The sequence below is a fragment of the Pholcus phalangioides genome, unplaced genomic scaffold, assembly GCF_987345545.1.
Source record: "Pholcus phalangioides strain wild (caught in Gottingen) unplaced genomic scaffold, Ppha-v1.0 ptg000020l_1, whole genome shotgun sequence".
NCBI classification, from domain to species: domain Eukaryota; kingdom Metazoa; phylum Arthropoda; class Arachnida; order Araneae; family Pholcidae; genus Pholcus; species Pholcus phalangioides.
In genome coordinates this window covers 11571301-11589338 of record NW_028301613.1, presented here as the reverse complement: position 1 = coordinate 11589338, position 18038 = coordinate 11571301, and the positions used below count along the sequence as shown (strand labels likewise).

Below are 18038 nucleotides of genomic sequence, written 5' to 3'. Positions count from 1 at the left end.
TGCTATTATATTAACTAAGATTTTCATTAGCCGAATCTGTTTAGACAAGGTAGAATTATTATGAAAAAATCTGTTAGCCAAGGTATCGCTATAGACAGAATATTCAAACACACCAAGATAAAAAAAAAAAGAACCATTATCTTTTCAGCTTTTTATTAACAAACTATCTGATTTATTTTTTTAATCGTTTCTTAACTTTACTTGAGCCAACAATATCAGTTTGATGAAATAAATGAACATTTTGTCGATCCTTACAAAAAAAAAGGCATCACTTATTTTCTTCTTTCAGCAGAAATCGCAATAGTAGAATTTATATAATTTAAAAAAATGCAAGACATTTTTAAACCATTTTGCTTACATATATTTTTTATACAACCCTCTTTGACAAACTGCAATAATAATTAAAAAAACCCCATAAGTACCTAATGAAACAATACAACAGAATTAGATTTTTGTTTTTAGTTGTGAATGAATCTAAGTGATCTAGAACAAAACACATGCCAAAGAAGAGATCAACTTGAATGGCTGATGGATAAAAATACGTTTTGGTGAGACTGGCTGTGACTTGTCTCGGAATCTTCAGAAACATATCCGATTTAGACATGTTGCTGAGCAGGGTCCAAAAGCCTGACTTTTCACGGACTTTGCTCGTCTTCCACTGTGAAGATTACTGTCAGGATCCACAGGTTCAATCCGTGGAAGAACATAGAAAACAAGTTCTTACCTGCCGATGCCACTCATCCCCAACTCCATCGGTAGGAAGCTGTGTCGGGGGGAAGGGGGAGAGAAGATATGCCTGGAGTAGCTTTGCAGTAAAGTAGTAGCCAGTAATTATAAATTACAATGCTGCTGGGCATGCATTTATTTTTGAAATGTTTTGCAGCTTACAATTAAGGTTTTGGTGGGAAAACAGATTCAAATGTCGATTCTCTGAATGCTCCTAAGCAGTGTGGCTAAACTGCAGTTGTGTGTAGGTGATAAAACACATAAAGGTGATTCTTGTGAAGGTTTCCACATAGCACATCACCTGTAAGTGATTGTAATAGTGTCAGGAAAAATTCTGGTGAGGACTCTCATTTTTTAAACTCGTGAAACCTCAGAGCATTCTTTTTGGATGCTGTACTACATACATGCTTAAATGTGGTCTGCGACCGTAAGCCTATTTTTGTAAGAATGAACCAGGCAGCACATTTTTATGATCATTTGAATAACCTATTCGCAGGTCCATATTTCTCAAGCATCCAGGCCACATCTTGAGTGACTAGTGACACATCAATATAAATTCAAGTGACTCGCAGCATATTTACAGACCATCTAAGTGACCTGCGGCACAGTTCCACAGCACTTGAGCTGTCCCCAGCATGTTTTCAATTAAGAGCCCTATACTCTCCTAAAGGTTGAGCACCCGTGTTGTACAAGTACAGGGCTGTAACTAGGATTTTTTATGGGGGGGGGGGGGGAAGACAGGCAAACATGATTCCCCAACGAATGTAAAATCCAATGATTTTATTGTTCCCACCTAAAATATGCTGTTCGGGACAGTTGCTGCCCTGACTAGGTTATTGACCACAATGTAGTTATGTAGACATGCAAATTATTAATTCTGCCACGTTTGTCGAAGGTTTAACTCTAGAACTACCAGAATTTCCATACCCCTTACCCTCCCTGCCACCAGTAGAATTACTAGAGCGGTCTTTTGTGACTGTTATAGTAAAAATACATAATACAGCTATAAATGTGGATTTATTTTGTATTAAAACAACTGTCATAAGAACTGGGGTTGCATGTCTTGAAATATTGGGGGTGGGGAGCAACTTCATGAAAAGAACACATTTTACGAATTTGTATTGCATATTGATTTCGAAATGAAATTGCTCTGACAATTGAGTGATACCTTTCTCCTACTCAGGGGTTCCAATGAAGCAAAACAATGAAGAGCTACTAGGGATGCCACAGACACCTGGCATTTTAGTGGATTTAATAAAGCATGCAGGGAAGGGTACTTGCATTGCTTTGTATGTTCATGAATTATTGAAGGCACGCATCATAGAAATTCTCGGGGGGGGGGGCGGCCTCAAGTGACCTGAATACTAAGGGAAAATCTTCTATCTCAGCTGGAGCAGTCAAGAAAAATTTAATTTACTAGCAGAAAGGGCGCAAAGAGGTGTCGTTGCAATTTTGTCTTCAATTTGTAATAATAAATGTCCCTAATAATAATAAATGTCCAATAAATCTAAAGTTACTGTGCAAATTTTACTCTCACTTAGTGGACCTTTTGACACATCAGCCTGCAGTCACAAAATTCATGGTCGAAAATAAAATGTGGTTCACATTGGCTTCAGCCTCAAGGGCACCTCTATGTGCCCTATTTCCCACCAAGTATTCGTAAGACAAAAAACCATTATTTCAATGTAACACCTTTTAAAATACTTCCATATATTTGCTTATGCCTAAAATGCAACAAAACATGAACAATTCTATACCCTAGTTTTAAAAGAGAAATTTAATATTTCTTACCCCCTCCCTAAAAAATGTATTCAGAGTATATATTTAAAATCTGGTTAAGCAAACAAAATTTTCAACTGCAGTCGAAGTGACTGCTCGATAGTTAGAAAGTTTTTAAAATTCAAACGAAATGACTTTTTCAAATTAATTTTTAGTTTTGGCTCCAAAACATTCTTTTCGACAAATTAGGAAAAGTCATGGAAGGGAATTTTCAAATTTTAACAAATAGAGTTGCGAAAAATGATCAAAGTTAGAAAATGGTTCTCTAGTGTTACAGAACCAGATCATGGCAATTTTATTAGAATTCAGAAGTTTGGGAAGAAAGTGTAGGGGAAAAATAGAGAAATTTTCCGTATTTGTAGAGAACGCTGAATTGGATGGACACTTTTTTTAAACAATGACTCTGTCCCGTATAAAAAATTTAATAATTTAACAGAACAGGTATCTTATTAGACGGGACAAATATTTCCTGCTACTCTAATCTTTTGATTAGTCTAGTCATTTTGCCTCTCGAAATGATTGCCTTTGACAGACAGAGTTGAAATTTAGTTGCAAATGCATTTACAGATTGTCCTGAACCAATAAAAATGGCTGTTGAAAATCACTAGATTTTACTATAGACTTTATAAAGGAAAAGTTTCGAATACTTGGAAATAAAATATGCCATAATCAAAGCTTCTGTATGATGGTGGTCTAATAAATCTAACGACCTAAAAATAAAAATTTTAAGCGGTTGCCGACACTATGTGAATGATTGATAATACTACGGAATCAGTAAAACAGAATAGAAAAAATTCATTTCTTCACAAGAGGTGTATCTCTGTCACCAGAACCATCTTCAGCATACACAAAAAAAAAAAACCATTCCAATACCAAAACAATATATACTCCTACTGATCCTATAAACTATCCATTATATTACACGCAAAAAATCTAAAAACTTTTCGTAACTTTCACCCCCCCCCCCTCCTGTTCTCACGAATGCACAGAAATTTTAATCATACAAAAAAAAATTCAATCAATCTCAATGTATAAATATTGTATGAATATGAAGCCTCTCAATTTGGTGAAGCGTGGAAAAGAAACTTTTTTTCTCACATGAACAATGTGATATTCACAAAAATCCTTTTTTTTTGTGTGTGTGTGCAAGATCATGCATTTCTTTAGAGATGCACCTTTCTAGGATTAATTCCTTATCGTAACCAATTGAAAATGTGCTTCAATAATGCTTCCAGTCATGGATAAATCCACAGAAGGCAGAAGTATTGTGCGAAAATATCAATCCCTGTGGGAAAAAATAAACAATATAATTAGCATACGAGAACCCTCAGAATGGTGGCAAGAGCAACTTGTTTGATTTGTCCTCTGGAAACTTAAGGAGCACATGTGCTTTGATTACAAAAAGTTTCAACAAGTGGCTAATTATTAATTTTTTTTTTACACCAAGGCTTGACAATCACCATGACGACTAAAAAAAATATGACATTGGATCCTAATTTTAAGAGTCTGAGGACAGCAAACAATTATCAGAAATTAGGTCAATACATCTGATATTCTAGAAATGGGTCCAAATCCAGAATGAGTCAAAGAATACACTATTTTGGACTATTTTTTTAAAATAATCATTGTGCTGTGAATTGGGAGGGGGGTGTGCCAAAACAATATCAAAAATCTTGTCTTGAGCGCCTCTGTGACATGGGAGAACCCATACATACTTTTAAGTTTGTAGGATTCAAGGGGGAAAAACCCCCACAGCAAATATTGAGGGCTATTTTTCTTCTGATATGCATCATTCATCTTTTATTTTCATGGGTGAAAGTGGCTGTTATTTGGAAATCCTTGTTCAAAAAGGTTCACTTTAATATTACACTGAGGCAACATCACCCACCACTACAACTACGCCATAAAGAAAGAGCATGATGCAAGAACAGCACTTACGTATTTGTGGCTGACACGCATTCTGCTGTTAGACTTTTTGTTGTAGACTTTGTATCGTTGATAATTCAATAAATGTATTATTCATATTGTGAGAGAAGATTGCACAAATCCAATAGGATGCTTTCTTTTCCAAAAAATTGGCTGTTCACAGGTGATTGTCATGGGAGGTTCCACTGTATTAAAAATCATTTTTTATACATCGTTGTACTGCAGCTTTGTTAAGTTAGGTTTAGATGGGTTTACTGTCAGACCAGACACGACCCAGGCTCTGTCCCTTCCAAGATGTAAGCCTTTTACCCGTGTGGGTCGAGATGGGTTTACTGTCTTCTGCCATCAACATTCAGAAAATGAAAACTAACTTTGCTCATTGCCTGACTCATTCCTGTTCCATTTGATGTGGTAACAGATTGCAATTGGTTCAAATTCAACCACATTATAAACTAAAATTTATCGCAACGCAGCTATAGCTAGCAGCCTTTTCAGTAGAAAAAATTTAGAATTAAGACTATTCTAGGTGACATCTAACCATTTAAAAAAATGTCATAGGGAACAGTTATTGCATTTAGCAATAACACTGATGTCACACTTTGCACATATATGGAGGATGGGTAAGCCTGGGGTTTCCAGGAGCTCTAGCTAAAGAAAGAATTTTGGCCCTACTGAATTGTTAGTGAATTTCTCAATAGCAATAAGAGTTACGGGTCAATACAGTTAAGAAAAGGAAGCATATTCTGGCGTAGCGAAAGGTTTGTAAACCTTAGAAACAAAACATTACCAATGTTTCAATCGCTGTGCATTGACACTATTCCTATCATTTTCGTTACATCATTTTGGACCAAAACTTATGCAGTTTACAGCCAATTCCAAATGGTTCTCCTCCCATGCCTCTCAGTGAGATGCAAGGAGGACTTACATGTTATAATACACTAAAGTGCCAGAAAAACTACAACCCCCTGATATTCCACCTAGGTCTCCTTTAGCCCTCACAACTGCTGCAAGAAAACGTGGCATGGTCTCCACTAATGTGTGAAGGTATCCTGAGAGAGAAGTCAATTCACACCACTATTCTCACAGGGCTCTCTACAATTTCATAATGGTGCAAGGTCAGGTCCGTCATTTAGGGGGGAGGGGGGCAACGCCCCTCCCCTGGCTTTTGAAAATACACTAAAAATGGTATATATATGGTATATACAAATATATATACACATACATTGAGTACATGTGCTTTGCCTGCCCCCCCCCCCCGGAAAAAGTTGAAACGACGGTCCTGTGTGCAAGGTGATTTTTTACAGTATTTTGCAAGACATCCCACAATAATTTGGGGGTTTAGGTGGCGTACAAAGGATGAAGTTAGTCCTGGAGCCACTCAGTGGCAACTTCCATTCGAAATGTGTGGTGTCGCATTGTTCTGCTGGAATTGTCCAGGCCCATCAGAATGCATACAAAACATGAATGTACTGATCACCATTTATGGGGGGGGGGGGGTGTCAATGGTTTTTGTCCATATCCACAAAAGCCCATCAGCCCAGTATAACTGAACACATGACTCGCTAGACCAGGCAACATGCCTCCAATCGTCAACAGTCCACTGGCAGTGTTGGTGAGATACAAGGTTTTGTGCCCTGCAGTCATCAAACGGTACTCGAGTGGGCCTTCGATTCCACAAGTCCATATCAAGAAGGGACCGTTTTAGTTTGCATGCTGACACTTGTTGATGCTTTAACATCGAAATCTGTAGTGATTTTAGACAGTGTTCCATCTTGTGAAACAATTCTTGTCAGCCGTCGGTAGTCCCACTTCTTCAGGTTTTTTTTTTCCCGCCAGCAACTTTGTCGGAGCTTTGATGTTTCTCTCTCCTGGATTCTTTATATTCACGGTACGCTCTTGCGATGGTTGTGTGCAAAAATCCAAATTTCATCTCTACCTCGGAAATGCAGTGACCCATCTTGCACACACCAATTACTAAGCCACGTTCAAAGTTACTTAAATCATAACCTGCCATTATAGCAGCAGAAACTGATCTAACAGCTTCTCCAGCTACTTGTTGTTTTATACAAGTTCTGTGGACCGCATAGAGTTGCATTGATTGGTTGCATTTCCCCTTTATTTGCCAATGCTCATCTGTACCAGCTTTTCTGGCACTTCAATGTAATTGAGAGTAATGTTAAGAGACGAGTATCTCAGTAATTTCATTAGATTTTTATGGCATCAAACAGCAAGAAAGCATTTTCACTTTTGCTTCTAATGAACAGACTGCTGCAAGACAAATTTATCTGGAAAAGTAGTGGTAAAAGCAAATCTTGCCCCCTCAGTTGTTCAATGAAATTCTAATGCTAAAACCCTTTAAAACCACTCCACTTGTTCATAGACAGCCTATATTGTACCATAGCTGCCAACTTTTGAAAATGAAAATTCGGGAGATTTTCGCGCAAACCCGTATTTTATGCTGAAACCACTCCCTAATAAATACAATAGGGATTTTCCAAACATAAAAGTTAAAGCGTAGGGAATAAAATCCCTACTCAAAAACTGAAGTCAAATTAAAATAGGGATTTTACACACATAGAAGCTAAACCCTTGGGAATAAAATTCCTACGCAAAAAAGTAGTGAAATTGGAGGCCAAAACTTCAATGATGTAAAAATAAATATTGTGTTCAATCAGAAACGCTGTGAACACAATCAGAATCTGCGCGAATGACCCCAAAATCATTGGAAGATGAAGGAAAACACCGTCAATTTTTGAAGAACACTGACTTTTTGTGACACTTGCTTCTCTTTTTTGTCATTTCACATGAGTGATGATGTCACTCTTTCCACCATGACTGATGTTTATGTCCGTAACACAATTTGTACAAAAAGGAAAAGTCGGCCCTCTTCTGGAACGTTTGATGAAAGGAAATTCATCGGGGTATAAGCATCTTTAAAATTGATTAAATATGTTTTTGTTTATCAGTATTCATGCTTTGTTATATCGCACGTACGTAACTTCAACAAAAGAAATTTTGACCATATGCGCGTCATTATAATCTTATCCAATTATTATCCAGGACTATTGGCTGCTAAGCCATTTCCCTGCACGATAAGACAAACTTTCTTGTTACCATCAGAGGGTTTGTAAAACTTCCTTAAAAAGGGAATTTCCCCATTTACGACGTGATTTCGAAAGGGGAAAAAAAGAGGCTTCATGCCCCACAAGAAATTCCTTAGGGATTGTTTTCATAAGCGGGGATTTTTTTTAATGAAGTAGGGAATTTTTAGGGACAATTATGGATTTTTGTGATTTTCGTAAAAATTCGGGAGATTTAAGAACTTTTCGGGAGGTCGAGCGATGAAGCTAAAATTCGGGAGATTCCCGAAAAATTCGGGAGACTTGGCAGCTATGTTGTACTGTCATCCTGGAGCCACCCCTCCTCCTTAACATGACCAGCGTGTCTGAAAGAACTTGGCTAAGTTCTGATTCTACAAAACCTTTACCTGCGCTACGGTAACCAGAATTGTTCCAAGATGAATCACATAAACTACCACAAATTAAATCCCACAGTTGTTTAAATTTTCAACGGTTGTTTCTTTTCTTGTTTCCATACAAAATACATAACGAGAAAACAAATTCCGAAGAATAATACATGACCAATGGAATGTAGAGCATGCTTTTGACTGCACAATTACAGAGATGAAGACAATAAGATTCTGCGAAATTAATTTAATAACGAACAATAATTAAAAAAACAACACATTTTAAACAAAATAAATTATTTTTCATTTTGTGATCGCGATACATCCTTTCTCAAATTTTACCCCATTGACCTCTAGTCATTTATAATCATTGAAACCCAACAAAACATTTGCGGAAAATAAGAACGAGCAAAATGAAAATAATAATAAATCATGAGTCCACTCAATTATGCATTAGGTTCACTTTGGCTTATAAAAAGAGTTCCAGCAAAATTATAATAGCGATAATCATTTAAAAAAACGAATACTTGCCTTTCATACTGGTTAATAATTAAAAAAAAAAGCTGAAACAACACAACATTTAAATAGAATTTGATTTTCAAACACGTAATAATATATAAATTAAATCCAAGAAAATTTCTCACTAACGAGTCTTCATCGTGGATTGTTATCGACACACACGCAGACAGGAAGCACAGCCCGTACAGAAGTCATCTCGGCACACGCACATTAAAAAAAATTTCTTACAATGTCCTTAATTATAATAATTATATCAATTATAACTACAATGCAGTTCAACAACAATTTTTTTTCTCGCTCCATGGCTTGTGAGGGGACTAGTTCCCTCTGCAGGGCAGCACCAAAAAATTTTTCAATAGGGTGTCGGGGATAGAATTATCTTTTTTTTTTGTTGGTTTTGAACGGAAGGTACACGAAATGTCATAATTTTTTTATTCCCTACCTCCTCGCTCAGATATAATTAGAATATATAAAAAAAAGTCTTTTTTTCACATATTGCATTCATCTTTTTTTCTTTGTAGAATTTCTTTCATTTCTTTAGGATTTCATCATCATCACACGTTCATGCTTGATAGTGCGTCTTCCAATGACTGGAAAAAAAAAAAAAAAAAGAGAAAAAAAAATTAATACAGTAGGAGCTAATCATCGCGAATGTTATATCGATCGACAATGTAACACAGTGGTGCCACACAATTCAAAATTTTTGCAATTCATTGCGGCCAAATTGTTTAATAAAAATTAAAAAAAAAAAAAAACAGATTTCAGAAGTAAAAAGAAATCTGAAATCTGCCATTTACCTTTCAAGTCTAATTTAAATATTTCACCTTCATAAAGTGAGTTGCGATTCCCCGAACAAAAGTAAAAGTTCTTTCAATTTTTTTCAACAGCTCATAAGTTTATATCTTAGCACTACAGTCAACGTTTGATGTTATGAATATCAAATTTACGAACATGCTCTTTTTATCGAACTGGTCCTCTGTCCAAACAGTATGCCATAAAGCTATTGTTAAAATCTTAGTTCTATCACCTATTTCACGAGCTTTGTTTTTCTTCCATTTTATTTCCGATTATTTTATTCTTCCAGCCGCCGCGGAATTTGTTGTAGTAAAAAGTGAACTTCAATTTGGACATTCTACATAACATGTCTTAAAGAGAAAATAGAGGAGGGGGAAGAGAGTTCAACAATTTTTTCATGACCATCACGCAGGCGTTTTGCAAACATGTGTCAGGAAGGTTTGGTTCTTCATGGGGGAGAAGATGTGTGGACAACATAACTCCCTCTTTGTGCTGAACAACTGCTGGTTGAACTGGTATGATACATTAACACAGTGGTTCACAAACTTTGCTCCGCAGAGCTCTAGAGGCTCTCTCTTTTCAGGGACTCCAGGAAAGCAAAACAAATAATTAAATTTGATGAATAAATTTTAAAAAGGAAAAGTTTAAAAATTAAAACCCTTTTCTGTCATTTTTAATATTCCAGTCATCAAATCAGCCAATAGTTGATGACAACACAAATATCAATCTTCTCACCAAAAAGACAAAAAAAAAAGTTAGAGGAAATTAATAATTTTAATGATTATTTGGGCTATAAGCAAACCTTTTTTTTGTTACATAGTGTAAATCTGACCTTCAAATTCCAAATCACCATCTTGCCATCAACCCCTGTTGTGCTGACTTTTGTCGCAGCCATCTTTGTTCCTGCGTGGATTGACAGACATGTTATGGTGTTCTGATGTATGGTGTTTAACGTAGTATCAGCTCCACTGTTCTCCACTATGGCACGTTTATCCATATCACGAAACTTCCTCATAGCACTGGTGATAGAAAAATGTACAAACCATAAACTTTCACCAAAAGACAATAATTATTTTTTATTGAAGAAAATTCTTCATTACAAAGAGATTATACTTAGTGGGAAGGAGGAATAGAAAAGAACTATAATGAAGTTCTGAAATCTAAGGATTCATTAAATGTCAATTAAAATGACTTTTAAATCCCAGTTGAGCTCAGACAAAAAAAAAATATATTATAGCCTGATAGGACCAACAGTCTTGTGCATTAAATCGGGATTAAGTCAGGGCTTGACAAATCGAGAAAAAAATCTAGGAGCCAAGAACATTTATTCTGCTTGTGAGCTAGTAATTACACATAGAAAATTCAAGGCATCAATGCCAATTTTTTAGTTGCTGAAGCGACCTGGAACCAGAGATTTGTCAAGCCCTGGATTAAGTTGACGACTAATATAACTGGCACAATGGACGATAGAAAATGGTTGTTAAATTGAAGAAATAACCAAATCAGGATTCTCCTTTACTTTTGAAAAAATATTTTGAATTTGCTTTTTTTTCCACTGAAATTTCACTATAATACTATAATTTACTCGCATATAGCACAAGGTATGATTTTAGAGATCAAAATAAGGAAAACTAGATTTATTAACGAACTCCTTATTTTGCTTACTCACAGGTAATAGCATAAAATGCATGTATTAAGGCAAACAACCATTTTCTTAATGCTAACATGTCTCATCTATTCAGACTCTCCCTATGAAGCTTTGCTACAACTCTCCTCTTTTTCACTCTCACACTCTACAAAGCATCCTCCTCGGGTTCATTGAGTGCATTTGAAATACAATTCCTGAATGTCTTCATGATATCAGTTAACGATGATGATGCTCTTCCATGCTACTGGCTTCTGGATGTCAATTATGTTATTTTTGTCAGAAAATCTTGATTCCATGTGATAACATCGAGCAGTGTGCACTGTACTAAAAAAAACGGGGGGGGGGGGGGGAAAAACGAATCCTTCACTTGCCCATACAGGACAATCTTGGTTTTTGAAGCTACACCAGTGGTTCTTAACCTTTCTTATTTGCAATCCAAAATCAGCTTTGTGACCCATGGGACTGTATTTTCTAAATTAGTGAAACCAGTGATGCAATAACTGCATTTATAACAGGACTATAACTGGATCTGTACGACTCATCTATGATGCCTCTGCGAATCAAGTTTGGGTCATGACCCCACAGCTAAGAATTTGTCTAAGTGAATTCATACAATCATTTCAGAAACCCTAGCAAATCATGTTTGGGTCATGACCAAAGAATCATGCTCAAGAACCCTTAGTTGTAAGTGGATTTGTATGACTCATCTCGGAAGGCTCTGGGAATCAAATTTGGCTCATGACCCATAGCTCAAGAATCCTTGTCTCTAAGAGGATATGTACACCCATTTCGGAAGGCCCTGAGAATCAAGGGGTCGTGACCCACAACCATTTGAAAAAAAAGTAGGAAAAATAGGAACACCATTGACAAAAAATAGGAAAAAAATACGAGGGAAAAAATGGAATTGCCAAATTATCATAGCATATAAAGATGTTGTGCCCTTAAGATTCACACCTTATAGTATTATCTATATATATGTTAAGAAACTCAAGTTCTCTAACGAATTTAAAAATCTTTCATTTTCACAGAATGTGGTATCGAAAACAATATAAATAAGCATAACTAAAAAGAAATTAATCAAATTTCTACTGTTACTTGAAAAGTCAGACTATTGATCGTGATCCATTTTTCCCCGTGCTTTTCAAAGAAAGAAAAAAACCTGTCTAGGTGCCATAAAAATGTAACCCATGCATGCTTAACCCATTGTCCACGGACCGAATGTGGCCCCGGAGTGATCTGTTGTGGCTCACAACTTCAAATCTTATTTTGTAAAAATTAACCAAGCGACACTTCCAGATCGTTCAAGAAACCCTGCAGCACAAATTCAGGTCATTCAAGTGGCTCGCGTCACATTCACAGATCACCACAGCACAGTTCCAGATTACCCAAGTTACCACAGCTGCTGTTCTACTGCACTTAAATGACCCGTGGCACATTCTTAGATGACTTAAGTGACTCACGGCAGAGTTCCAGACGTCTCAAGTACCCGCGGCACGTTTACACGTCATTCAAGTGATGACGTAAGCATCATCCTAACACCCCCTCCCCCGTCATCAAAAGTCAACAAATCGGAACCCCCCCCCCCCATCGACACTGACGTAATACTTGAACGACCCCAAAAATAAAGAAACCTGAAAGTTATTTTCTGAAGGTTAAAAAAAACTGGGGTTAGAGAGCGCTAAAATCGGCTCGTCTTCCCCCCGTAAAACCAGACATTGCTAGGGCTCTGCCCCGCAAAGCCGGGTTTTCCTAAGAGTAGAACTTTTGTGCCGTGTGCAGCGTGAAAACGCAGATTGGTTAAAAACTTGAAATTCAGGTTTTTTTTGACCAATCAGAGTTTTCCCGATGAGCTAGGAGCAGGTTTTCCATGCCACGCGCAACGTGAATCATCCAGCGCGACATGTCGTCCCCTCACCAATAAAAAAGGCACTGCTGTTTTCCTACAGAGCGCAATACTGCTCACAACAGCGATTTACGTCGGGTCTGGTCAGCGGATTGCTTTTGAAGGAGTTGAATGCGTCATGTGCCATGCGTTTCTTCTTTTCATTTTTCTTGTGTTCCCTTTCCGTCAAACCAGAGCATGCAGCCGATAGAGTAGATGACCCCAGGGCCATATACTATAATATAGCCGCCCTGATCTGATGCGCCACACTTAGAAAACACAAATGCGTAGCGTGATTATGTAATGCATTTCTGCTGAAGCGAAATGATCCAATTCGGTTCACGTGGTGCGAAACGCCTACTATAATTATAAGAAATCCAGCTTTGAACGCTCGTTACGAGATACCGAGAGAGAAATCTATAGTCTCTTATGGAACCTCTTATGGAACCTCTTGTGTGTGGATAGAGCCTGTCCCTACCCCCCTCCCTTTTTTTTTACCTTATTATTTATGACAACTGATCGTGAAACGCCTACTATAATTATAGGAAAACCCGGCTTTGAACACTCGTTACGAGAGAGAAATCTATAGTCTCTTATGGAACCTCTTGTGTGTGGATAGAGCCTGTCCCTACCACCCCCCTACCTTTTTTTTTACCTTATTATTTATGACAACCGATCGCCCAAACAGATTCTCTTTCCCTACTGCAATTCAGTTTTTAGCACTTTGACTATACAGTGCGGGGGCGAAAAGATACACTTGTCGTCGTCCCCTGCTCCAATGGAACTGAAAAAAAAAATTCCCCTCTTTTTTTCAGTAGCGAGTTGTGATGTGAATAAAATACGTGAAAAAGGGACGGAAAGCACTGACATTTTGCGGTTTCTCGGAATTTTCGTAGTGAGATATTGGCCATAAACAAAAGGAGGAAGGGATAAAATAGGAATAGTAGGAAAGAATTGGAATAAAATAGGACGACTGCGAGGAAAGTAGGAAAATAAGAGGACGACTGCGAGGAAAGTAGGAAAATAAGAGGACATTTCTAAAAAAATAGGAAAAGTAGGAAAAATAGGAGCGCTGCGAGGTCTGCCCACTACTCTAGATTTCTTGGTTGTTAGTAGAGTTATATATGACCCATTTAAGAAACCACTGAGAATCAAGCTTGGGTCATGATCCATAGCTTAAGAATCCTGTCTGTAAATGGATTTGCATGATCCATAGGCTACGAATTCCTGCCATACACAAATGAATATGGTAATCAAGATAAAAAATAAATATGAATGAAACTTTACCTGAAACCATCTACTTCTCTTTTCTGTGATGTGTCTAATTTTGAAACAAATGTGGGCGGACCATTCCTATACCGAAATAGCATAGGACAACAGTCATGACCCTGTTTTCATGGGAGGAGGAGAGAAACCAGTCACTAACAGCATCATCACATTGAAATGTTTACATACATCATAATATTCACGTTGTATAATCCGAAGAGTTTTGTGGGATGTGTTAAGCTAATTAAACAAGTCAGCCACAGGTATTTTAAACATTTCTTCCCTTTAAGCTGCTTCAGTTCAACATGCTAAGGTTAACCGAATGCAATAGTAGATAATATAAATGTAATATAAATTTCGCATAAATGATACAAAATGGTAACATTTCACATGTTTCGTTCCTCCCCACTGTTTATGTATTTGCAGTTGGGGCTGGAACCAATATTTTCTATAGTGAAACCCTACTATACCGTTATTGATAATGAACTGTGTACATGATATCAGCTACACATCGATCTTTGAAAAAAAAAATTATAAGTGCTACAAATTTTTTTTTTTTTTTTTTGCGTGAATTTCTTCCATCAATGTTTACTCTCCCCACCAATTAAATTCCCCAAAATTCTGTTCCACCGGAGTAAAAATGATGAGCTACAAGATAAAGTTCAAAACAGGACACATGGTCACGCATACCCAAGGTATTTCTGTGCTCAAAATGACAATGCCAAAAGTATGTCAGCAAAACACAGTGCTTAAGATATTGCTTCAAATATTTAAACTACTAAATTAATGAATGTCAGTTGCATATATGTAGGCTGTCTATATTTCTTCAATAAAAATATGGGAAAATTGCTAAAAATCATGCAAAAAGGTAAGCAAAATTGCATTGAAGTAGTAGATTTAAATGAATTCTATGGGAAAAAACATTAATATGACAGATATAGGAGATGAATATTCATATTTAAGGTCATACTTTATAGCCAAATACTTTATTACCAATCCTGTAATAAAATTTATAGGATTGGGAAAATAATTTTAGTAATTTCAGTAAAGAATAAAAATTCAAATTGGCTTTGTTGAAAATATGGGAAATAGTGGCATTTTTATGGAAAAGTCGGGATGGCCAAAATTGCATGAAAATACAGAAATGTCCTGGGAAATATGGGTCACATGGTCACCCTACATATATCACATTACATGTGCTTTCTGATTCTTTTTATTCAAGAAAAATTTCAACTGTTTCACATATAAAATGATTAATGCTAAAATATGATTTTCATACTAAACTACACAATGGCTTTTTTTTTTTCTTAAAGCAAGAATTTTATAACTTGACAGTCTGCAAGTTGAAGTGAGAACTATATAATTGTTTTAAAACTATATATCTTCAGTAAATTGACATTTCAAACTCAAAATTAAAAATGAGCAAATCTTGAATATAAATTAAGAAAATCCAATTAATTATAATTTTTTGAAGAAATCACAATTTTTATCATCCATGATACGAATGCCCTTAAAGTTTTAAAGTTCGCCCGGAAAAGTGCTAGAAAGTCCCTGAATTTTTTTACAAAAATAAAAAAAAAAATCCGGGATTCTTTTAGTTTTAATTAACTAATTACTATTATTAATTTAAACAAATCTTGTAAAAATATGCATTCTTAATGATTAACATCACCTAACTGCTTTTTTCTCCTAATTGCCCAAATTTAATTCCACATTAATGAGTAAAACTACAAACACGCAAAAAATATGAACACCAAAACCTGTGTTTATGTAACATGAAAGGTCAAAGAGCCCAAATTGACTTCATTAATGCTTCATTACAAGATATACAAAAAAGCTGGCTAATTTTGTAGATACATTAATTTTTGGAAAAATTTTCATTTCTGCCCCTACCAGGGCTCATGTGTTCCATTGGTTAAATATTCCATCTGTTACTGTAGCTTAGACGGTAGAGCATTCGACCAGCATTCGAGGGATCCGGGTTCGAGCCCCGGTAAGGGCAGAGATGAAAATTTTTCCAAAAATCAGTATCTATACAAAATTAGCCAGTTTTTCTGTATATCTTGTATTAAGAAGTGGAGAGTATATCTTTCTCTAAATACATGCTTCACTTCTTTTTTTTTAAAGGTTCAACTGGAAATTCACACAAATAGAATTGACCATTCTTATTAGAGTAAAAGTGAAAATTTCCAACTCACAGCCACCACAATATCAGTGTCAGAAGCCCAGGCACATGTGACAAAGGGCAGGAACTGTGTTTTAACAACAGCTAGCCTGAATGGGGAAAAAATAGATACACAGTATGAATACAGAATAAATGATAACAGAATACAGAATGAATGATAACAGAATACAGAATGAATGATAACAGAATACAGAATGAATGATAACAGAATACAGAATGAATGATAACAGAATACAGAATGAATGTATGATACACCGAATGAATATACATCTTACTGATAGCAAAAAAATAAATCGAACCATACAAATAACGCAGATGTGAGCTTGGGACACAGCTCAGATTTTCTTATAATGAACATTAAAGTTGGTCCATGTCCCTTGAATTTCATATTGCTCTGTCATTTTTGATTGCCTATTACAAATTTTTAATATGCACAATGATATTGTTATCATGTTTGCAAAAAACGGAACGGACTAATATCGTAACATGGGGAAAAATTTGTTTATAGTTATCAGGACTTCGAATGTTATTTTTTTCCTGTCAAAAGTTTTCTTTTGCACACTCTGAAACTAAGGTTTAACCAAATTAACTTTTTTTTCCAGCAAGTTATCATTATCAGGCTAAAAGACACTGTGAGAGGATAGAAAGTGTTCCCCATCCCTTATTGACAAATATTTACGTTTAATATAGTAATCAGTCCACTGTGATCCATGCACGTGTAGAAATGTTTTTGCCATAATGAAAGCAAATATATGAGAGGGAAATGCCCTTCCCTTAAGTCTTCGATCAGTTTCTTTCAGTTGACCAGATTCGAAATTATTTTTTTTTTCAGGGACTTCAGGGATCTATACATTCATTAAAAAACATAGTAATTCATGATATACATTAGACATTCCCGATTTAATGTCCCATTATGGCTGAATAACAAAAATGTAAGATTTTAAGCTCAAACTTAACGAAGTCCCATTTCAGAATAAAATAAAAAAATGGAAAAAATTGAACATTTCACAACCAACTATGTGGGAAAGAAAAAACAGAGTTATCACATTTACCAATATCCATTAATCATAAGTCTTGTTCGACCAAATATGGGATGTATGGTCACCATACTTGCAAATGGGACTTTTTTTCGGATATGCATATTATTCTGTTATAGTTATCAGATACCCGGAGTCCCGATGCGATCACATTAAGGGCCATAGACTGTATTAAATTTCTTTACATTTGTGATGATACTGCTAATTGGTATACTTTAAATCACTTTCATAAATCCTATTAAATTTTTTTGTGATAATATTTTTAAAATCGAACAACATCTGTTTAACTTTCAGCACTAGGGGTCTAATGGGATAAGCACAGAGATTAGTGCAGAACAAAGCATTTTCTCTTGAGCAAGAAGAAAAACTTGAATAATTGGTAGTGGCATCAAAGCAACATCATAGCTCATAGCTGCCAACTTTTGAAAATGAAAATTCGGGAGATTTTCGCGCACACCCGTATTCTATGCTAAAACCACTCCCTAATAAATACAATAGGGATTTTTCCAAATAAAATAGGGATTTTCCAAACATAAAAGTTGAAGCGTAGGGAATAAAATCCCTACTCAAAAACTGAAGTCCGATTAAAATAGGGATTTTACACACATGGAAGTTAAACCCTTGGGAATAAAATTCCTACGCAAAAAACAAGTGAAATTGGAGGCCAAAACTTCAATGATGTAAAAATAAATATTGTGTTCAATCAGAAAAGCTGTGAACAAACATTCTGCGCGAATGACCCCAAAATCATCGAAAGATGAAGGAAAATACCGTCAATTTTTGAAGAACACTGACTTTTTGTCACACTT

At 36.0% G+C, this 18038-nt stretch overlaps 1 protein-coding gene across 3 annotated transcripts in view; it reads right to left on the bottom strand.

The window, feature by feature from the left end:
• Positions 1–8129: 8129 nt before the first annotated feature.
• The window catches only part of Arpc1 (Actin-related protein 2/3 complex, subunit 1A), a 28277-nt gene continuing 18368 nt past the window's right edge, over positions 8130–18038 (bottom strand). For all 3 annotated transcript variants that reach the window (XM_089248740.1, XM_089248741.1, XM_089248742.1), the window contains exons 9-12: positions 16206–16281; positions 14029–14129; positions 10044–10230; positions 8130–9006 (exon numbers count right to left, since the gene is read on the bottom strand). In XM_089248740.1, coding sequence (XP_089104866.1) covers positions 8971–9006; positions 10044–10230; positions 14029–14129; positions 16206–16281 — 400 coding nt within the window. In that variant the 3' untranslated portion in view covers positions 8130–8970. The remainder of the gene's footprint in view (positions 9007–10043; positions 10231–14028; positions 14130–16205; positions 16282–18038) is intronic.